Source organism: Photinus pyralis, unplaced genomic scaffold (genome assembly GCF_008802855.1).
Source record: "Photinus pyralis isolate 1611_PpyrPB1 unplaced genomic scaffold, Ppyr1.3 Ppyr1.4_LG6, whole genome shotgun sequence".
Classification (NCBI taxonomy): domain Eukaryota; kingdom Metazoa; phylum Arthropoda; class Insecta; order Coleoptera; family Lampyridae; genus Photinus; species Photinus pyralis.
The window spans coordinates 12,823,700-12,848,344 of NW_022170663.1; the positions used below are offsets into that span (position 1 = coordinate 12,823,700).

A 24,645-nucleotide genomic window follows, 5' to 3' on the forward strand; every position below is an offset into this window, starting at 1 on the left:
ACACAAGAGCAAATAAATGGATTATTACAGCAGATTCCAGCGCCAGAGTTGGAGATTTGAACTGTCATAGTCCACTATGGGGATCTCATCAGGCCCACAAAGAAGCCGATCCAATAATAGTCCGAAAGCTGGTGGACATTGTTGGGTAGGTATTTGAGGCACGCTGAAAAACTTGTCCAATACTTCTCCAATAATACCGAAATACAGAATTGCAGACCTGGCTGAGGAATAGCGGGGCTAAATCAACTCTTGTATTTTTAAAGATACGAATTTTTTTTAAAAATATGTTCTTGAGGCATTTCGAAATGTTTTCACCTTTAAATTAATCATTTAAAGAGCGAGAAAACCATTTAGTGGGGTCTTACACTTTTCCTTCAAACCTTTGACCTTCGGGCCGCAAGCTTTTGAGCCTTTTCTGTAACAGAAAGCACCGCAAACAAACAAGAGGAGTAGTGAATAGCGCGGGCCATAGAATATTGCGCAATAACAATGCTAACATCTGACACGGAGGCTAATCGTATACTAAAACTTGTAATTAATATTGAAAAAGAATTAATAATTGGAATGACTTTACACGAGAAAAAGCAAAATTTTGATCGACCACAGATTATTCTTACAGTTCGGATATAACAGCACACACGTGACGTTAAATTCAAGAAAAATACACTACGATGCACAAATACCTAAATTTCTATTCAACAGCAAATGCAATCTAATTAATTCAAAATGTAAACAAGCTAATATAAACAAATTCTTCGGAAAAAAATGATTAATCAAAGTCAAAAAGTAAATCCGTAATTGTTGTTGATATACCCAAAACGGTCTTAGAACTTGTAAAACATCCAAAAATGCGTCAGCGAAGTGTCAAAAGCACAATAACAAGAGAAAACTTCAGTAATCTGGTACAGCAATAATAAAAATTCGAAAAAAGGCTGACAAAAATTGTCGAGTAACTGTAATGGAGTGTATTCTTCCACAAGTAATGATCGAATACCGTCTTTGTAAAAAGAAGTTCATACGCCGAAAGGAATTAAAGAAAACTCTGCACGATCTCAGTCGGCAAAACAAAGAAATCTATATGAAGATAACAAATTTACTACAGGAATAGCTTAGATCTAAATTAGTGAATGAGCAATAAGAATTCCCCAAAAAAGATGCACAAATATGTATATCGCCGTATAAATACAATTTCGCACATTAATTTTAATTAATATTGTCCTTATTACATAGTTTATGGGGACGGATCCGTTTAAATTAAGTTCATAATTTCCATGGACTTTAAATTTACATATATCAGTAAAATGTACACGATTCACACTGGAAAACTTCGGAAAACTCTACTAAAATTGGCTCTGAAAATTTCGCTCCGAAGAAGAATTTGTCTCTCTCGTTCGTCCCCCAATGAAAAATTCTCGCTCAAAAAGAAATTGCTGCGCTCCCAATTTAAGTTCTCTCTCCATGATAGTACCGTAATGCACATTCCCTAGGAGGCGAATTTAGTTATTTAGCTCATCAAATGTGCAAAAATCTACTGCTGCTGAGAATAACTTTTTGATCAGAGCAGAATATATCGCCAATACTTACAAATCCAGTCAAACCGGGAATTTTTGAGTTCGATTTGAGTAATTTTGGAACCAGCAATACTGTCTAAAATCTAAACTTGTTCCTATCTGAGAACCGGGGACGAATTTCACTGAGATCATAGAAAAAGCACAACTTTTACATTATAGTAGAACTCATTTCTGCCTATACCTGTCTCTCTACTGTCTAATATTTGAACCAAAATTTATCCAATTGGAATTCGAGTGTAATTGCACCCTTTTACTTGTAAAAAGACTATACACGGTGTCCCAACGAAAATCTGTACTCTCCTAAAATTCCGCAAAATAATTGTTGGGACAAAAATCCAAAAACCGGTCGATATTTATATCGAGGGGGTCGCAAAAATACTTTACCCCTGCGCCCATAATTTTCATTACCTACACAAAAGGGATTCAAATCCAGATCTGACGTTTCTCAAATCCTTACTCTCACAATAACCAGCCTCAGAGATCGAAAACGGGTAAACTGGCTGGTTATTTGTGCAAGATTATTCTAGGATTGTTTATAGGTACAAACCCGGCATTATCTGTTCGATTTTTTTTTAAATTAACGTTTGGTTTCAATTTAATCCGTAACCTAAGCTCAATTTTTAGCGCCACTGTTAATTTAGCATCATTTTTGCACTTCATTTTGAAATTTCATTCCGTGCAAAAGGCACCAAGAACCAAGCTACCTTTAAATCTTACGAGAACAGAGTGTCGGACGAGACGCCAAAAAGAGACGTCTGGGCGAGACATATTTATTGATGTCAAAACTTTTAAGTGCAAATATTTCGCGAACGAAATGTCGGAGGTGGGTACTCACAAAGAGAAAATAGAAAGTCTGAACAAAACATATCTAATGGTAGAGTTAAAATTGTAAGTGCAAATATATGGAGAACAGAACGAAGTGTCGGAAGAGGTTACTCGCAAAAAGCGACCGGAACTTCTGTACGAAGTACCTATATTTATGGGTGAGGTGAAAACATCAACTGCGAATATCTCGAGAATGAATTGGAGGAGGGTACTGACAAAGAGAAAATATCACGTGCGGACGACACACATCTATTGGTAACTCCAGACGAATATCTCAAGAACGGAGTGTCGGAAGAGAGTACTCATATAAGAGCGATTAGAACATTTGGTTGTAACATATCTATTGGTGAGGTCAAAATGAATAGCGAGAGAAAGGAGTTGTCGGAGGAGGGCACCAGCGAAGCGAAAACAGAATATTTGTACAAGATATGCCTATTTGTGATGTCAAAATGAATGCCTCCAGAAAGGAGTGTTTGATGGAGAGACGTCTGGATGAAACATCTATTGGCTACGTCAGTTTAAATGCGAATATCTGGATAACCAAGTGTCGGAGAAGGGTACTCACAGAAGGAAAATTTAACAATGATATTGATGAAACTGTGGTTGATTCAGATGAGATCAATAATAACGTCAAAATCAGTTATATACCTTATCATTATTGGTTTCAAAAGCTCAATGCGAAAATTTCATCGGGGCGCTTTATTTGCACAATAGTTGTGCACAATTTATACTTGTTTTAATAGGCCGTTAAACCTATTTTTTCTATACTCGAAAACGTAACGAACAATACACTTGTATCCCTCGTAGAGTAGCTTTCCCGCAACACAAAGCGTTCCTTTCTTAAGACTGCATGAAGTAATTGTATAGGTAGACCATCCAAATATCTTTGTAACAAATTCGGAACTTGCACGCCCTCTGTTGAGATTTGGGGATGAGTAATGCATGACTGAAAAATAGCTAGGTAATTTCCATGCACAAATAATTAATTAAAGCAAAGAAAGAATATAAGAAAATTGTATCCCGTATAAAGTACCTTGTGAATAAATTAAAAGGAAAACGTCGTTTTAATAAAATTGATGCACAGCACGCAATACCCCGTGTATATCAAAATCTATTTAGCTTCTATCATTTTTATAGGAGATAGAGACGAACGTCCTTTTTCGTTCTGAATTATAAATATCTATTGGGAAATCGGGACGCGCGGCTTGCGGCAAAGGCAATTTTAGCGAAAAATCCAGACGAATAAATATATAATATGTGATTCGAAGTTATTGAAATAAGTAACGAAGGTTATTAAAAACTGAGAGAAGAAGCGCAATAGCATGACGTTTTTTTTGTTTCTTTCGTGGAACGGGGGTGCCGGTAGTGGTAGTTCAATCAGTTGTTGAATTTATTTGGCAAGGGGGCGATTTAGAAAAACGGAGGGGTACTGTACCATCTTGTACGGGGCATTTTATATTTAAATGTTGCATGATTAACTAGTATTAAATAAACGTAACGTCCTCTTAAAGGTTTGGTTATAATTTATTTTTTATTGTCTCTCGCTATTACACAAACGCGATTTCGAATTCGTTTTTATTAACATTTTACAGTTGGCACAGTAACGATTTATCAAAGGGAACCATTGAAATGCGTACCGCGCAGATCAAAAACTTCTGCTATTCTCCGGATGCAGCGTGCAAGCCAAGATATTTGTTTAGGCTTAGGACCTCGGCTAATTTGTAACACCGTTTCCAGGTAGAAATATAAGTTTACAATGGAATGAATGAAGTTTTTTTTTCTGTTAAATGTGAATTTTAAGCGGATGCCGAACGAAATTTTTGGATTCCTTTATAAAGAAACAATTGGGGTTGAAGACTTTGTGTAAACAAGTTCGGAGCCTGTTCACCGATTTCACCGTTTTCGAAAGTAGCGACGATTTTTGTAAATATTAATCATGTGTAAATCTCTATCTGACCCTGACATATTTATTAATTAATTTTTTTTTAAGGTGCAAATTCTTATTATTTTTGTTTTAACTATTTCAGTGCAAGATCCTTCTCAATGTGACTTTGGATCCTTGCTGGCCTCTATTGTTTCAAAGGTCAGTAAACGAGCTTAATTATTCTCGCTTAATTAGTAATAAGCCAGGGTCGGATAACTTTGGTCAGTAACGAGTGATGCGAAGGAGAGAGGAAAAAATCCACCCCTCTTAAAATATAAAGTAACATCCGCTTTTTATCTTTTGTAATTTTTCGATTACATCTACTAGGGGCTGCATTTTTTATGTGTAGAAATTTCTGCTTCTACCCCTCTTAATAAGAATCGAAAAAATGAGTCACGCATGTATTGCACCCTCGAGAAATGAGGCTTCTTACGCATTAAACGCACCCGCGGGTTTAAAGTATCGATCCGCTGGCATACATGCGAAAATTACAAGATTCTTTCACTCCCCGGGTGTTTTTTAAAAAAATAATTCTCCCATTAGCGAAATTCTTATAATCCCATTTTAAGTCGTAGTTAATTACGCTAATTCCCATTCTTTCCGAGTTTTCAGACGACTGAAACTAATTACCGTTGAAGCTTAGTGAATTTTCACGAGCTCTTTCGCGCCACTTAATGTATTTTAATTAGTCGACGAGGGCTGCTTGCGGCTAATTGTAAAATTAACATCATTCCACCCCTACAGCCACTTGTTGCGCGAAAGGGTTGATTTTACACGAGCATTTAACCCTAATCTGTTAATTACAAAGTGTCACTTCTTTAAAATTGCTCCCAATTGCTGCAGTTAATTATCCTTCAAGTTTGCTTAGCAATTATAGCAGAGATTACAACGCCTCCACCACAATAAATTCGTGTAAATTGTGTGTGTAATTATTTTAACTAGTGTATCCCTATTAACTGACTAATTACATTTTATTAGGGATGCTTCACACTCTAATTAGCCCTGACGTCATGTCCGTCTTCCTGTATTCCTATTGGTTTTAATTGACACTGATTTTTATTAAACCATTAACGCATTATACGAATGAAGAAAAAAAGCAGAAACTTTAATGCGAAGCCAAAGTCGCCTAAAAGAACATAAATATTATATTGATTTTATTTTACGGCCACAACAAATTTAAATACGCGATAAAGGTACATGTTTACGTCAATTTCTTACCAAAGGTGCATATATTTTGAAAGCTCGTTTAATTAATGTTTATTTCTCCCTCCTTTTACCGATCAAATATAGCCCAGATGCTTACGGTATAAGAATCAAATTTTTTCTGGATCTATAGATAATAACAAGGTAATTCAATAAATTGTTATTGATTTGTGTTTTATTCGTCTTTTCTAATGTTTATTTAGACCCTTAATAATAGTGCGCGTTTTGTGTATATACTTTCCTCATTTATTCGACAATAAAGCTAAGTCCGATGGAAAATGCTCAAACCTAATAATCTGTATGGGAAAATTCCAGATACACAAAATGGTCACATTTGTATTTGTTTTTAAATACAAAACATATGGATACAGGTTAGACGAAAGCTGTGGAGCGAGAAGGAAAAAAAAAACAAAATTTGAATAAAAGATCAATAGAGTTAAAAAGTGCAACCCCTGTCCATTTGCGCCATTGGAGAATAATGGGCAAATACTACCAAGTATTGTTCTTTAAGGAGGGTGAATTTCTCCATTTCCACCGCAATTTACAAGAAACCGACGTACAGTTTAGTGGAGCTTTTAGCTTTCTAATAGAAATTTATACACCTTTCTTTAAATTTCTCTATTCCCCTTTCTCATTTGTTAGGTTAAATAAAAAATTCACAAAATGTTTTTTTTGCTTTTTTGGCAAAAAATCGTATGGAAAGTGTTACTTTATTTCACGATGCGTTTCCATGGCGTTTAATCCTAGCTATGTACAATAGAGTAAATAGTGTAGTTTAAATCAGTGAAAATACCTTGGTCTCGATATCTCCCATTAAATTCTCTTTGAGATAAAGGGTCCACATCCCCTGCTATTTCATTACCCATTATCCAAAAGTACCGCTACACCATCCTGCTTCTTCAGGCTCACTGTTCGCAGCGTTTGTAAACCTCCCGCCGTAGTTATTCCTGTACCCTTTGGAAGAATCACTGCTCCATATGGAAAACGGCCTTTGAGAGGTGGGGTTACTTACTAGTGCGACTTTTCATACTTAAATAGTAAAATTCTCATATTTCGATTGGTCCTGTAAATTTTCCATAGCAAGGATTTTTGGGTTTTTGTTCCCTGTTAAAAGGCACTGCCTGACCAATATCACCAATATCAATCGTCAGATTGTCTGAATTAATTTTTTTTAAGGAGAGAAGTCTTTTTGAGGGGCCTTAGTAAATTAGCAACTTGGAAGTCCTAAAAACGTCCATTTCCAGTCCTGGTACGGTTCTGACCATACTAAGTATTGCAATTGTTCGAACGCCAGCACCGGCGGAACGTGCTGTAAAGCCGTTACCAGAAACGTCGAAGCACCAGCTCAGAGTTAACACAGCCGCCAAAAGTGTATCTGCTTTTTAGGGGAATTTTTTTTCGATGCTGATGGTTTAGTCCGTCTGTTCCTCGTGTAACTCGAGAACGAAAAGAGATAGCGATGTCAAAACTTAGGCAATCGATTTCTATGAGTTCAAGGATCAATGCAATTGAATATTAGCCGGATTAAAAGTCGTGTTTCCGAATGCGAGCTGTTTTAATTATGTTCCAGGGGTACACAAGAAATTCCCCTACTGAAAATCGCATGTGATTGTTCGTATCTTGTTTTATATTAAGATAATTTACGAAGGGATGTAATTTTAATGCTCTCTCTAGGCGTTTGAACAGCGAGTTAAAAGCAAAATTTCATATTTGATTGAAAATCTTGGAATTTAAGTTTTTGTTTTTTTTTCTCAGTCTTTCCAAGCTGATTTTAAATGGCACATTTCACTTAATTTTTGCATAATTTAAACATTCCTAGGTACCACCTGTAAAGATATAAAAATAAAATCCAGAACTACTATGCTTTTTCTATTTGCCACTCTTTCCGAAATTATTAAATAAACAAAAAGGGAAAAAAAGACACTTCTTAGAATCAATCAAAGAAAAGCATCTTACTCGAGGGGGGGGGGCAATGTGTGCTGATTTGTAAAATCCGTTTTCCTTGAATTGAAATGCAGGGGCCAATTTGACTCCTAGCTCCCACGTTTTTTATAGATAAGGAATAGGCAGTAATGGCAATCAATTGTGCCTGATGCATATTGGAATGTGCCATGGGGGCTGAGAGTTAAAATGGCCCCCGAGGTTTGAATTCAAGAGCTATTGGGTACAGTAAGACTATTTTCGAAAATTTGAACGGCACAATTCAATACGCAGTGAGCAGAAATTAATTGTCATGATTACTAATTCCATATGTGTAAAAAACATTGGGAGCTGAAAGTCAAGTTGGCCCCCGGGATTTGAGTGCATGAACTACCCTGTACTATTTTCGTATATTTGACCAGTACAATCCAATATGCATCGAGCACAACTCGTTAAAGTAGCAGGGGAATTTGTACCTTAAAAAAACCAAGGGGTAGAGAGTCAAATGGCCCCTGCGTTTCAATTCAAGGCAAACTGATTGTGCTGGAGCTGAGAAACACACAACGAATAACTGAAAATCTTCCTTAAAAGATTAAATTGTAGCGGTTTGCATTACAATAATTATTTAACACTGAGAAAATGAGCCTAAATTGCATTAAAATTTTTACCAAAACTACAGTAAAATATCATAAAATCCAAAGGTTAGGGACACTGAAACTAGGAATAAAGGGAGAAATGTTTTCTTGGGATAAATTATTTTAAATTAAGTTTTCCTGGTTCCATATATTACATTTAATTTAATAAATGAGCCATACCCGTTCGATGATGCAGTAAAGCAATAATTAAAAGGGAAGTCGAAACCGCATTCAGAAAGACTTTAATTAGGTAATTCTGAATTGATAATTATGGAGCTCGAGGAGGAAAAAAAACGGCGGAGTTTTTCAATAATGATTTTATATAAAGCGCACGTATTTGGAACGAAGATATTTTATAATTCAGAAAAACTGAGCGTCGGAAGCAAAAATCCATATCTCACCCCAAGCGGCCGCCCTCCCCCTCGCTATTATAACTCGCGGAGCGAAAAAGTAAATTTTAAGAAACCCTCGCCCTCGCGCTCGCCTACTGCAGCCGTCCAATTTCTTTCTAAAAGTTTGTTTTAAGAACGGGCGCCCCACGCCCGAAATTGGCCGACTGCAATTAAATAGGCAATTTATTTTTTATGCGACTCGGGATTTTTTAATCAAACCGCGATATAATTAAAATGTAGCTCTATACGGCACGAGATTTTTGGCTTCGCGATCGCTGAAATACAAATGGCTGTTGATTGTGTTTTTATACGTTCTCCCGTTTGTAGTACACGTGTTTACGTGTTAGTTTAATTGAGTCATCCATCAGTCTCGATTTTTCTTATTTTTCGAGAGACCGTATGAATTTTTCGTTTTATAGCCAACTTAAAAGCCCTAACTGGACTTTTTACAAAGGTCTTGCCGAAGTAATTTAAGAACAATTGAATCCATCCCTTAGGTTGTCCGTTTTTGCAAAGACGGCGACGTGCCTTTAAATATTTATTGTGGGGGTCTCGGACTCGCATCCGGTTCGTCTCCTAGCAAATTGTCACGTGCCTTTTGCTTGGACCGTTTTTAAACGGGTTACGGTAATTAATTATTCGGCGATAAAAAAAACGGTAAGGAACGTTCTTTGGCCTGCAGTCAATGATCTTGGGCATCACCAAAATAAATTGTTGTTGTGATTGAGTGGGCCGCGATTTAACTACATTTTAATCAGACTCAATCTAAGACACAACGGCGATACAAATTTATACAAGGCTGAGTAACATTGGGCTTGCCTCAATTCCAATTACCCTTCGATTTTAATGTGGAAAACACGGCGTTACTTTCCGTTTAGTATTTGTCTGGTCCGTACCGTTGAATGTTCAATTTAATGTATTGACAAGTATGTTATCTCCTGCATACGATTCTAATGGCGTTCTTTATTTATTTCGGAACGTGTGGAGCATTTTTAATGGGGCCGTTAGGGACTTATGGATTTTAAATACATTCTAATCAGGTTCGCTGATAAACTCGTTCGGTACATTTTTAACCCAATAGTTTTAATCATCGTAGACGTTTAAGGACATATGTTACCTATAATTACATTATAAATATGTCAGCTTGTATTTCTGAATGGCCGCTTATATGCACAGTACAATAATAAAAATCAGTGAACGCTCTTAAGTGCATTTATTTTAATTTAATATCTCTCTCGATGGAACTTTGGAAAAAAAATGGCACTATTATATTAGTCGCCTTTTTTATTACTAAACATACACTCGACTAATGATCTTGGTGGGATGTCGTCTAACGTGGCGTTGAAATCACTTTAAGCCACATGCGTTACTTAATCATCTCTCAACGGTATGGCGATGCCCATTAATTATTCTAATGTTTTTAACTACACTGGAAACTTCTTGCTCACTTGCGAAAAATCTAGCATTCCATTGTAAAAATTTATGGTTTCGGTTTCCGGAAACGCTTCATTTTTGTGATCGTTCATCTTAGAGATTCCGAAATTTCTACCTTTTCTAGGTTTCTATATCCTACATCTAGTGATTTTGTTCTTAGTTTGTCACTTCTCATTAGTTGGTCTATGAATATAAAAAATAACTCTTTCCTCCTTGCCCGACTCCTTCGTTTGTGTGGAGTTTTATTTCTTACTGATCACTTTATTTCGGGTATTTCGGTACATGCATCTTACTACTCTTACTTAATTTATTATTCACATTTTTCTCTTCGCAAATTCTATTTCTTGCCACCCGATCGAACGCTTTCTCCATATCCCTAAACGCTAAATAGATTTGGTTTGTGATCTAGTCCTCATTCTACTGATGATTACTTTGATTGTAAACACGTGATCTTCAAACATCTTCATTGGGGTGCTCAATAAAGCAATTCTTCTGTATTTACTACACACCATCGCATCTCCTTTCTTAAAGATTGGTAGGATTACTCCAATTTCCCAGTCCGTCAGAGGGTTTTCCACCTTCCAAACTTTTTTTTAAACATTTCTAAAAGTAAGTAATTTCCGCTTTCTCCCATACATTTAACCATTTCTTTAGTAATTGTGTCATTCCCTTTTTACCATTTTTTAATTTATTTATCACTTCTAATAATTCGTCCACTGTTATTTCGCCACTTTTCTGTTACTCCTATATTGGCAAGTGCGTTCACAGACAACGAAATGAAAGAAAAATACTAATGTGCCGTTCAGCGTAAAATTTTATTCCCCCTGAAAGGGCTGTGTCGAGTGGCGTATTGAGAAGTATCTCTACCAGAATATTCTTACGTTCAAACAAATTAAAACTGTTTTTAATTAGTTACGCCTTTCCCCGACATCGGAAAAATATGCCGATGTTAATTATACTTATGTAAATAGTCGGAATGAAATCTCCAAATTCGGCGGTCCTTACTAACGAAGCGCCCAACTTAACACGCTTCTAGATACCGGGTGTTCAGCAAAGCTGGTCGACTCCACAAATATACGGTGTGGTGATAACTTCGAGTATCAACTTCAAGGCGGAAAATTTAGTTACAATGTACTCAAAACTCAAAACCAGTACATCCTTTCTCCAACTGACTATTATTTTTAACTTTTAAGAACTGAAGAATACTCAGAAAGTGTTATACATCTTAATTTTTTACTTTTTTCATGAAGAAGTTCGTCTTCAATAAAATATGCGTACCCCGTATGTGAACGTAGTGATATTTTGACACTGATTAGTAATAGCGAAATATCCAATATGTGTTTGTAAGTAATTGCAATTTTGGAATTTTTTCAGGAGGAACTGGAGGACTACTTCTAGATACGGGCGCAGGACCATCATTTCTGCCACTTCCGGCTTCAGTGTTAGAGCAGGTGGCGGCCGGAAATTCTGATCCTGGCGTGACAACGGTACGGATGCCCGAGGTGATCGCGAACCCGCGACTGGCGGAGTTTCCCGGTCGCGAAATTGACGTCGAGGTGTGTTTCGTGTGTAAAAAGTGTCGGGTCGCGTTTCCGGGCGAGTCGCCCTTACTCATACATCAGAGGCAGTGCTTCAGTGGTTGCCTAGAGAGTCGTGGTGCTTTTCGGATAGTGCAGTTCGGTTACGAGTGCAAATATTGCTTGGGCGTTGAACGCTTTAAGTCATTTCAAGATTTCCGAAGGCACTGCGAGAGCGAGATACACATGAAAACGGCAAAGGTGAGTTCGTCGTCGCTACCGCCACCGTCGGAATCGCCGCTGAGTCACGAGATGGAGGACGTGGTGAATCAAATAACGCTGCTTGCCGCGAGGGCGGCGCAGGAGGCACGTCCGGACGGTGGTCGCGTGTTGGACTCTAATACGTTTTGTCAGCCGCCCGATCCAACAAAGCGACGTTTTTTGTCACCCGGAGACGTTGCGCAGCCATTGACGAGTGCCGGGCACTGAGCCACCTCCACGTTCCCGATATTATGACGTTGTTAAATTCATGTAAAACCCCGGTCGCGTTCGACTACCCACGATAACCTTATTTCTTACAATCATACGTACAGTTCCTACCGTGGGTGATCGGAAGCGGCCGTTTCGCATAGGAACTCGAGCCGAAACATGGCGTTCTACTAGAACAATGAAATACGAACTCCAACTACCAGTTTTAAACTTAATAAGCAATTTAAATAATACTTTATATTTACAGCTGATCTATATTTTTAAACGTTATATCGTAGATGTGTCAGTGTAGTTGTATAAATGTTGTATAGTCGAGTAGGTCCGATGATTCCTATTGCAACGTATAGTTACTACGACAATGAGTGTTTCAAATGTCGCCTAAGTATATAAATACAAAAAAGAATATACTGTTGGCCGGAGTAAAGTGTACATAGATAGATAGGTAGGGTAGACGCAAGAGTTCCTCATAAACGATTTTTTCTAAACCGGCGCGTGCCGGTCTAACAAACTACGACATAAACAAAATGTTCCTATCGAGATGTAGTTGATGTACTGCATGCGGCACTCTAGTGAGGGTCCAAAAAAAAGCCGCAGCCGGGCCCGGGGCTGGGCCCGGGCCATCTCACGGCAGCCCAGTAAAACAAGTTCCTATCGTCCACGTCCGACAGTTCCTCAACAGCTACTCGCATAATCGGGCGTGGGCAACTTTTTTTATTGATTATTATTACTATAAATTATTACAAAAAATCTTTTATTATTATTGACACATTATTGAAAGTTAATAATAAGACAAATGCTGTATTTATCATATATATGTATATGTATATCAGCTGGTAAGGTACGCGGGGCCGCACCCCCACGTTCGCTTCATGGATCACCCGTCATCCCACAAATCTGGTACTTTCATGCCAGCAAAAATGAAAATTGGTTCCTACTAATTGCTAATAATCGATTACTTATATGGTGTTTAAGTAATAATAATATAGTTATGTTTTAAACGTTGGTTTTCACCGGCATTGTACGTATATATAGTAGTAGAAATTATATTTAAAATTTTAAATATAATCTAGGTTTACGTATCCAAAAGAACTCAAAACTGGGAAATACCTCGGTATGACCTGCCTCGCATTTTAGTGAGTTTATTTGGAACTAAGTGTGATTGTTGATATAGCGCGAATCCGGTGCCGGTGAAGCGGTGCTTGCTATTATATATACATATATAAAGAAAAACACCCCCACATATCGACTTCTAACGCCTGACACCGAGCTTTCAATTACGTTCTTTTCTAAGCGGGTGAGCTTTTACTTGGAGAAAAAATCCATCCCTTTACCTCATCATCCGGCGGCACCGCTTTCGCCACCCCGGTATACCTCGCAACTAGCAATGCTAAGTGAATGTGACACGTGGAGTCTTAAACGAGCTACCACCTTCTGACGTATAACACGATTATTATTACTATTCATATTATTATATTATTAATTATTGCAACTATATTTAGGGCAGTCGGTGTGTAATATTTGCAAAAATTGATTTTTTCGTATATTGAGGACTTTGTGTGTCCGTAACGTGGTTCCTAATATCTTTCATATCGCAAATTTATTGATGATAAAAATTTAAATAAAAAACACTTACTTTTTATACAAAAAATACAAATTTTTGCCATTCGAGCTCTCTAGAATACTCTCTGTGTTTGTGTTGACCCTATCACTAACATTTGTAACATCCTGTATAGGCTGATTTTTTAACAATTGTGATACGAGAGTATTGCAAGAAAAAACATTGTGATCGGTTGGTGAGTCATTCTCTCATGCATTATCTTCACGCTTTGGTTTACAAAGATGCATCCCACTTTCTCCTCTCCTGTTATCTATTCCCGCATGTTTTATTTCTTTTGGATTTTGTTTTACTGGTTTATTTTTACGTTTTTGTGCCGTTTCGGACCCAGCACCGTTTTTTTGAGTTTTGTTAAGTTCTGCGTGCAGTTTATCCTACACCCTATTTGTCGGCTATTGTGTTAATTTGTTGTTATCCTGTTAATTTTGTATAAATGTTGTTACGTTGCCGGCAAACGACGTGTATGTATAAAGCCAGTATATATTTTTATTTGTAAGAGGAACATATCTCAATTATGCAGTAGTTTGGTTTGCATCTTTGTAAATAATATTTCAATTCGCGCCTTAGTTTTTGTAATTTTTAGCTTTAAGTTGTATAAATTATTTTTTAGAGAACAAAAAAGCTTTTTGTAGCGAAAGCTAATATTTAATTTACGCTGCGCTAAGACTTGAAACAGTGATTTAGGTTAAGTTTGCATAATATTAATTGAAAAACAATTAAGATAATTTATTTTTCGTTATGTGATGTACATATAAATAGCTAAGATAATTTAATGACTGTGTATGTGTGAGAGATATGTTCAGCCAATCTCGTGAAAAGGAATTCTTTCAGTTTCATTGTTAAAAAAATGCTTTATTTTGTATACGAACTGTTTGCTAAATTTAGATTTAATAATGGACTGTTCTTTATAAAGGAAAATCAGTTTTTATTTTGCACAAAAAAAGAACGTTTGGTTTCATTTGCAGGACAATTAAAATCATGAATATTAATAATAATATTTAATAGGTAAATGTTTGTATCCTACGGCTTGAGCCGCCTCTCAATTTGTGAGTGTATATGAAAGTCAAATAAACTACATAGTTTATCATAAAGTTGTGTTTTATTCGCCTATAAAATTTGGGGGATAATGTTCATTTCGCTGGCATTCGTCGATAGCGACGCATGTGAAGGTAGAAATATATTTAGGTATTTGTTATCAGGAATTGCAGTCGGCGCCGAAATCCAGATTTTTCATATAGGTAGGTAGGTGTGCCTTAGGGATTTCCACCCTCTCGAAGACGCACGTGGAAATCTACAAAATCCGAAAGAATTGAACCATAGGTAGGTATTTCATTTTCAACTGCGCAAAGCTCGAATTTAATATTTTCAAAAAATTTTACCGAAACAAAAATTTGAAAATTTAAATGCTCCCAACGTTCCTTTCGTATGTACCATTGGTAAGAATATTGACAGGTAACGTTAGCCGTTATGTATAATTATAGAGCATTTTCACTTTTGTATATAATAAAGACCGTAATGGATCTATTTCTCTGTTATTATCCTTTGTAAATTTTCTTTGTTCAGCATCATCGATTTATCGCGACCAACGGATGCAAATTACGCCCGAAATTAGTCATTGTCATTTAGACGAAACCTTATTCCAAATCATTAATAATTACACAAAAAATGCAGCGTGGGTGAATAAAATTTATTGATTCCTTTTAAGTGATAGATTCATTGTTAGTGAAAAATTGATCTTTTCGTAGCTTTTTTTCAAAAAAATTAAACCTGCCTGTTAACGTCATTCCAGGGTTGATTTGCGTAGATTAAATGTGTATGTAACCAATGCCAATATACCCCTAATTTAAATTTGCCCTATTCAAACAATCGAAACTTTTTTCAAAAGAACTAAAGCGGATTTGTATAAATACTCTTGGCACTATTTGAAGATTGAACCGTGTAGATTCAATATCAAGTAATCACCCCGACTTGGTACTGAACCCGCGCTGTAACACGCAAGCTTATTGATATTGATGGGTTTGATTCATATCCACATACGTTAAATTTGGCCGATTTTATTAATCAGATTTTCTAATTTTTTTCTCAAGAATTAAAGCGTTTTTGTACAAATATCAGTGACACTAAAGATTGACTCGTGTCGATTCAGTGCGGCATTTAAATAATTATACTCCACACGTCTCTAGTGGCTGGTTGAAAACCAGGTTGAAAACTTTACAATTATTTAAAAAAAATTAGGGGTAGATATTCTTTTCAAGAATAGGGATTCTGTATATTGATTTTAATTCTATTAAGGGTTGATACGTGTAGATATTTTGGAATTAATAATATGCACGTATCCAACTACACACTCCTTAGAAATTTCCCAAGTCACGAAGCGTATTTTATTAATTTGAAATTAAACGTAAGTCTGATTTAGTATTATTATAGGGTCGAGACAACCCTAATTTCAACTTATTGTTCGCATCTCCAACGTAAACAAACGAAATATAGCTAAATGATAGTGCTTCTTAGGAGGGCTACATTTAAACTTAAACAACATTTAGACTTCATTCTATAAAACGATCTACGTTGATTTTTACTCTTTGATGGTATATTTTTTGGTAGTTTCTCCACTTTACCCCTTAATATAATCAAATGTTTCTTACTTCTGGATCTAAAACATCAACTTTCTTTTAATTTTTGAAGCAAGTCTGCTATCTTTTTGGATAGTTTATCCACTGTATCTCTTAATACTTAACTAAAGCAAGTAGTTAGTAGCCTTAATTTCTTCGAAATATAGCTTTCAGAAATATTAATTTTGCAATCGATCTTAAAAACAACCTATGGATTTTAAAGAACGTTAATACTAAAAGAAAGAAAAGTATAGATAATCTTATCGCTAGATCCGCGAGGTCTGTGAAGTTAACGATATTAAGATATGCAGGCCATCGTCACGCTAAAATTTTATATTCATTTTGTTCCAATTTTAGTGAGTTTATTTTTCCAAAGAACAACAAAACAGAAAGAAAGAAATACATTAGAATTTTTTGTTACAATAAAATGAGACTTGCAATTATTTTCATTGTTTTGTTTTGTTGCGTCCGAGGTTGCGTCGACTAGGTTTTGTTTTGTTTCTTTAATTCATCGAGGCTACTTGATTAAAATACAAAAACCGTTGATATAACTGGTATCAATTTTATGCTATAATGGATCGTTGAAAAGTAACTTAAAAATCCAATATGGCGCCTATTTAACTTCAGGAAGTTGGGAAATGTTCCTCAAAAGTAGCCATTGAATTTTATTTGACATCAATTCTAAATTAAGCTTCTGTATCAAACTTTGTTTGTATCTCGTATACGTTCGATGATATAAGACAATTACATGTTGACATCATAATGTGTAAAAATTTCATCCCTCAATTTAATACCCTTAGAATGAGTGTGGCAATCCCTAAATTTTTAAATACGAAGACAGGGTTTGTGATATACATCCTTTGAAAGGGCTTTTAATTCTCTTTACTACTATACCAATAATTAAATCGGTTGTTCCCAAATAGAAATTATTTTTGTCTGCAGCACGGTGGTTCCCCACCACACTATGCGGTCTAGGTGAAACATTGAAATCAAGAGTGAAGGCCTGGCGACCTGGGTAGCCACTCGGCTGATCCTCTACGCCCAATCAACCTTTCTGGGAAAACTATATCCAAGTAGTTTCTCACCAAGACCGCGTATTCTGCAGCCACATCTAACAGATCATTTCTATTTGGGAATAATTGATCTGATGTGGTTGAATAGAGAATTTAAAGACGTTTCAAATGATATATCACAAGCCTTTACCTCTTATTTCAAAATTTAGGGGTTTCCACTCTCACTCTAAGGGATGAGATTGTTACACATTATGTGTGTGTAATTTTAAAATATAAAATCCACGTTTGTGGCAGTGGAGATTGTAGGGGACGTTGTGCTGACTGTAATAATAATAATAATAATAATAATAGAGATTTATTGCCCAACAGAACAGACCTTCCAATTACAGGACAATACATAATAGTTAACGCGCAATGATTTAATGTAATAAGAAAAAAAAAAGAAAAAGAAAGAAACACAACAAAAAACTCAAAATCTTAACATAACTAAACAACAACAAAATAATTAAATTCATATTTAAAAAAAAAAAACCAAATTAAATTGTCGACAAACTGCAAGTTACATTCTATGCATATAAAATAAAGAGAGCAGGTGTAACGTGACATTTTCACTGTGACATGTAACTACGAAGCACGGCTGATATTTGAGATAAATATTATTGTAACTAAAGTAAAGACCATATACGATCACGAAGTAAGTCAATAATTATGAATTATAGTAGCCTTTGATTTTGTTCTTTTTTTGGTGTATTTTTCGCACAAAAAGTGTTTCAACTTCTCATTTTAAAAATGTTTAATTACTTTTTCTTCAGTTTTATTGTAAAATTTCTAAACGAACCTTAAATGAGTGACAAAACACGTTGATTTAGTCCATCGGAGTACAAAAAACATTTTTCTGTACTTTTTGTAACTAAGAAAATATAGAGTCATTCTGAAATTGACAAATTTTTCGATTTTCCCTCGTACCTCTTAAGCGAGTGAACAAATTTTGATTTCCCGAAATTAAGGCAGAGCTGGGCAGTATTCAATTTTGTGAATACTTTTTAGTATTCAAATCCTTTAAAGTATTCAAATACTTTGTAATTAAATACTTTTATGGAAGCAGTATTTGTATTTGTAACTCAAATACTTTCACAAATATTTAGTATTCGAACACTTCGCAAAGTATTTGGATACTTCGTGAAGTATTCGAATACTTCGCAAGGTATTTGAATACTTTGAGATGTATTCGAACACTTCGCTTAGTATTTGAATACTTACTTCCTTTTATACCAAAAATCACCTACACCAAAATTTCTCGAGAAAACACTTTTTCTTTCCGGGTCGATCTGAGACAATTTCTTTTCGGGTCAAAAAAAGGCAGTGTTTAACCTTCCTTTTTTTCCAAAAATCGACCGAACCAAAATTTCTCGGGAAAACACTTTTTCTTATTAATTTTGGTGCGTAGAATCCAAAACAGAATAAAAATAAAAGCAAAGCGTGCTGGAAAATTGTAAACAGTTTTCGAAATAATTTTCGCGGCCATTAAATCTGATCAGATGCATAATGCTACCGCAGAACAATTTAATGATTTCTTTATTAACATTGTTACAGAGATTGTAAATAAATCTATACCATCAGCAGTAACTTGTTATTTACAAAGTACCTTGGCACAGCTACCGTTGATCAAACCTTTGGATTTGTAGAGGTGAGTCAAAATGCTATAAGAGATGCTCTTAGAAGCATAAAAGTTAAATACACTTCAGATGTCTTTGGTATCACCACTGCAGTAATGAAATCGGTAACAGACGTTATTATAGGCCCATTAACCAAGTTAACAAATGAAATCATACGAACCGGATGTTTTCCTGACATTTTAAAACTGTCAAAAGTTATACCAATTCCAAAATGTGTTCAAGCGATAGAACTAAACAAATTTCGACCCATCTTCATTCTTCCTACTCTCTCGAAAGTGGTGGAAACTGTACTAAAAAATCAGATTTGTATGTATTTTGAAAAAAATAAACTTTTCAATACTAACCAATTCGGATTTAGAGCAGGAATGTCTACCTCGTTGGCCATCAGTAATTTAATTGAAATGATTGTGGAAGGGTTCGAAGCAAATTTAAGCACCGTTTCAATTTTTTGTGATCTTCAAAAAGCTTTTGACTGCGTCACCTACGAAATTCTTGTAAATAAGCTTATTCACTACGGTTTTGATGCTCTTAGTGCAAAACTTATTCGATCGTATTTGCATGGTAGAAAGCAGTGCACATATGTGGGGGGTTCAACATCCAGTTTTAAAAACGTGACACGAGGGGTACCGCAAGGTTCAATTTTAGGGCCGTTTCTGTTCCTTATATATATAAATGACATAAGCAATGCCGTGCCTGATGCCCATCTGACCCTATTTGCTGACGATACCACAGTATCAAAATGGAGTGGTGGCAGCGCGGACACATCCAAAATCATACAGAAATCGACAAAGAAAATCTCAGATTGGTTTACCGCAAACCAGTTATGCATGAATGTGGAGAAAACAAAAACGGTTGAATTCTCAAATAAAACTCTAAACTGGGATAATCCAGATTATGTGAAATTCCTCGGGGTATATTTAGATCCGAAGTTAAACTGGGGTTTGCATATCGACCATGTGTCCGGCAAGATTAGTCAGAACATATATGTATTGCGACGATTGTACAGTCAGGTAACTTCAGAAACGATTACTTCAGCGTATCATGGATTAATTCATCCGCTCATTAATTATTCCATCTTCTGTTGGGGTCATTCCTCTCACTCAAGAAGATTGTTTGGTCTTCAGCGCCGGGCTCTGCGCGTAATGACAGGAACTCCATATAGAAATGATGTAAGAACACAGTTTAACACTATGGAAATACTTACGTTGCCTTGTTTATATAAATATATACGTGTGTTTGTTACACGCTAAACAACAAAGAGATTCTTACACATTTCAAAACCAAATACATGGATATAGCACCAGGGGTGGTAATCTCGTGAGGAGTCAGTACCTCAGGTTGCAACGTTGCAGATACGGAGCAAATTATTATAGTCCCTGCTTTTTAAATAAACTGCCTACAGACATAACAAAGCTCCCATACACGATTTTTAAACACAATTTGAAAAAGTTTCTACTGAGAAAAGTTTTTACTCAATAAATGAATTCGTAAGCTATCGTTGGCCTTCGGCCGATTTTCTGGAGTAAATTATACACGTCTAGGTGTTTGTTTGTCTGTTTATTTAACTTGTTTGTTTGTTTTTCTATCTGTACTGTTTTATACATATAGACATTAGGCCTTGACAATTGTAAACAAATTTATTTTGTAAAAACAAGAACAATAAATAAATACTAAATACTAAAACAATTCGTACTTTTTCGATCAAACTTCTCAATCAAAAAGTTATAGACTAGAAACCAATTTCGTAAGAAAATTCAAAGGGCTGTAACTTTTGAACTAGTAGCCCAATCTTGGAACTATTTGAAATTATGGATTCTACAGGCCACGTTCTATAAGAAATTTTCTTTCCGGGTCGATCTGAGACAATCTTTTTTTCGGGCCAAAAAAAAGGCAGTGTTTAACCTTCCTTTTTTTCCAAAAATCGACTGCACCAAAATTTCTCGGGAAAACAATTTTTCTTATTAATTTTGGTGCGTAGAATCCAAAACAATTCGTACTTTTACGATCAGACTTCTCGATCAAAAGTTATAGACTAGAAACCAGGCTAGAAACCAATTTCGTAAGAAAATTCAAAGGGCTGTAACTTTTGAACTAGGACCCCAATCTTGGAACTGTTTGAAATTATGGATTCTACAGGTCACGTTCTATAAGAAAATTTTTTTCCGGGTCGATCTGAGACAATTTTTTCTTCGGGCCTCAAAAAAAGGCAGGTTATAACCTTCCTTTTTTTCCAAAAATCGACTGCACCAAAATTTCTCGAGAAAACACTTTTTCTTATTAATTTTGGTGCGTAGAATCCAAAACAATTCGTACTTTTTCGATCAGACTTCTCAATCCAAAGTTATAGACTAGAACCAAATTTCGTAAGAAAATTCAAAGGGCTGTAACTTTTGAACTAGTAGCCCAATCTTGGAACTGTTTGAAATTATGGATTCTACAGGCCACGTTGTACAAGAAAATTTTGTTTCCCGGTCGATCTGAGATAATTTTTCTTCGGGCCTCAAAAAAAGGCAGGTTATAACCTTCCTTTTTTTCCAAAAATCGACTGCACCAAAATTTCTCGAGAAAACACTTTTACTTATTAATTTTGGTGCGTAGAATCCAAAACAATTCGTACTTTTTCGATCAGACTTCTCAATCCAAAGTTATAGACTAGAACCAAATTTCGTAAGAAAATTCAAAGGGCTGTAACTTTTGAACTAGTAGCCCAATCTAACCTATGAAAATTTTGGGTTTAACACAATGAATTTTCAGACGCTCAAAAGTGTTATTAGCATATCCAAATATAAACAATAATAAAATTGTTTAAAAAATTATGCTACTAGCTCTTAGACTATTAGGTTGATTAAGATACGTAATAAGATCAAAACTGAATATTTTGGTTTACTATTTTGGATATTAATTCGTTCTTCAGCCTTGAAAATTTGTAAAACTAGAATCTAAAACTGTGTTACAATTAACTGAAATTTATTATATTCAGTTACATATTAAAACTGGCTAAAATTTTCTTTTAAATTACTTTTGAAAATTTTAAGATGCTCGGCTCGTGTGCATAGTTAAATGGAATTTTATTTAACACTCCTTTTCGGTATCTTTTATGGTAAGGGGATTATGATCCGAGAAGTCTTAGATGCTACACCTTGTATAAAAAAATATTTGAAGTAATAGAAAATTTACACTCCTCCAAATAAATATTCAGTTAAAAAGTGCGATAGAATGTCCCAAAAAAAATCGTAATCGCCAAATCGTTAGGGGAGTATTCGATGTACGGCAAAAGTTACTACCTTTAGAAATACATGAATCTATAATTCTAATATGGTTCTGAATGTGGTTGAAAACTTCGTAATTCCAAAATAGCGATTGGTATTTGTATGCACAGTACAAGAGTTGCATATAGGCGCTTTCAACATAATCAAAGGTGCAAAAATATTTGTGTACTATAAAGGAGACACCCCCTTAAATAAACACGAATATTGCAAACTATACTCTAAATTTCGTTAAAAATGTGCTTTTTCCAAGTTTTCTCAGTAGCATGGAGAATTTACCTAAATATGACATACAAGAATGCATGTTTTGGGAGCAATTTTTGCACTTACTTCTCCTTCTCCAAATCTGCGATAGTAACGATTCCCATATGATCTCAAAAAGACAAAACAAACATAATTGCACAGAGATATCGTCGATAAGCTTCGTAAATAGTAAAGAATTCTGAAGAGGTTATAACTACGTGGCTATTATACGAATACCGCTGGAATGTGGTGCTAATAATCATATACCTACCTCTGGCGTGTAAATAGAATTACGGATTACGTGCATTATAGGTGCGATACTCTTAAAACTATCACTTCGTGAAAGTTAGTCGAAGTAAGACGTAAAATCTATCAATATTGTCGCCGTTTCTTTATTCCCATAGCATATTATCGCACTTTCATCAACAAATTATCCGTGAAGGGAGCACGATTCCGACATTTGAATTAGTAAATATTCTTAATAATCACTGGACGATTTGCTGCTAAATACTACGGAACTGTTACATAAAAACGATTCCTTACTTTCTTGGAAAGATTTATTTGTACCTACCACTCATGTATTTAGTTAACGCGAAAAACTGTTAACTGAGTTGAGCTTTACCCGTGTGGGGGCGGGAAAGAATACCCTTACCGCAGAGAGCACTGCGTGTCGTAAGAGGCGACCAAACAACTGCATGTAAGCCATAACTCCGGGTGATAGGAGGGTGGATACTTACATTGTCCTCAAATTTTGTAAATAAATCGAGGGAGTCCAATTTCGATTGCTTCATTTTGCCACATATCCTATCTCATGGTAGATTTACTCGTATATTTATCCAAACAAGTTGCGTGTATTGATTGTATCTCTTCTGATCCATCAAATTTTTCAGTTTCTTTAATGTGATATTTAATGGATCCACAAGCAGTGAAAACTCATCTGATCTGTGATTAATAAAAATTTAAAGGTTTCATTTTTGGGACAAAACTGTTCGTTTCCTAATTGATCCGAGGCAACTTCTTCTTTGATCGATTGTGGAGGCTTTACTAAAAATCCAATATACCACTTAGACGTGTATTTGAGATACTGCCTATGCTCGAAAAATGTTTATTTGTAAATATCTTAATACGTTTTCAAAGGAGAACTTGTTAAGGGAAAAGTAGCAAAAAAAGGAAACTTTTCAATAATAACTTTTTAAGTATATTTTAAAACTCCGGTCGCTAAAGTATCAAAATGTTTAATATCTAAGAGCAATTCCTTGTAAATTGTACTTCTTTATAGTGCATGCCTTCTCTTTCATTACATTATTACACAGAAACTGCACTTCGGTAAAAATGGTTTATCAAATGTAGCAAAAGAAAATTAAATCATTAGCAAGGACAGTCAAAAAGAAAACATTAGAATGAAGAAAACTAAACTATAAAAATCGGACACACTCAAGATACTGAGATGATCACTAGGAACGCATACAAATTAATATACACGACCACAGAATTATTCAGGGATGAAGAGAAAATGAAATGGAAATTGTAATGAGCAAGTAAAACATGTGTGGTGAAAGAAAAAAGCAAATTCATTCAAGTTGATCTTTATTTGACTATTTGAACCCCTTCGTGATTTCAGAATTCTTATTTTAATTGTCGACCACCTGTGTGCGGGACAATATGTCCAAACTATTTTCATAAGCTTTTCTGTGTTTCAACGATTTTGTTTTAATTTTTTTCATGTATTTCTAAATAAATTTTTGCCATTGTCAATCAATTAATTGCGTGTTTATTCAAATCCATTGTGCGACCCGGATAGTGTCAAATGGAAATAGATTGTACCAATTTTGTGAGAGTGGTCAACTTGGGCAGGAGAAGGCATTGGCAAGTTCAGCAGAATATTCCAAGCTGCAGACAACCTTTAAAAGGGATGTGGTGGTCACAAAGTAGAATATGAACCAACCGCGATTGTCTCACCCTATAAATACCACATATACATCGCTCCCTCCCCTTATAAAGAAATTCTTTTTTTAAGGATTGCGAAAATTCATGAGCTACACCGGACCTCAGAATTCGGCGAGGTCTGCGTGTTCCCTAACAAAGTAATTTATGCGCGAGATGAAAACTACCGAATTACCTGCATCTAAAAAGCGAGCGTTTCTTAAATTTGGAAGCTGAGCATAGAAATTAATCATAATTAAGCGAAGCCTGACTGATTTACTTTTAATTACACGACATAACAGTAATCGAGAGTATAACTTTCAAAGACAGTTTTTAGCACTAATTACTTGCAAGATAATTGAAATTTACCACATCCGACCTAAACTT

General features: G+C 35.5%; 1 protein-coding gene across 3 annotated transcripts in view; it reads left to right on the plus strand.

Annotated features, from left to right (window-relative positions):
* Positions 1 to 14,616, plus strand: part of LOC116173137 (zinc finger homeobox protein 3-like) — a 47,266-nt gene extending 32,650 nt beyond the window's left edge. For 2 of the 3 annotated variants that reach the window (XM_031490425.1, XM_031490423.1), the window contains one exon: positions 11,279 to 14,616. In XM_031490425.1, coding sequence (XP_031346285.1) covers positions 11,279 to 11,910 — 632 coding nt within the window. In that variant the 3' untranslated portion in view covers positions 11,911 to 14,616. Of the gene's footprint in view, positions 1 to 4,423; positions 4,480 to 11,278 lie in introns of all 3 variants that reach the window. The other variant, XM_031490426.1, reaches the window with a different exon arrangement.
* Positions 14,617 to 24,645: the final 10,029 nt, after the last annotated feature.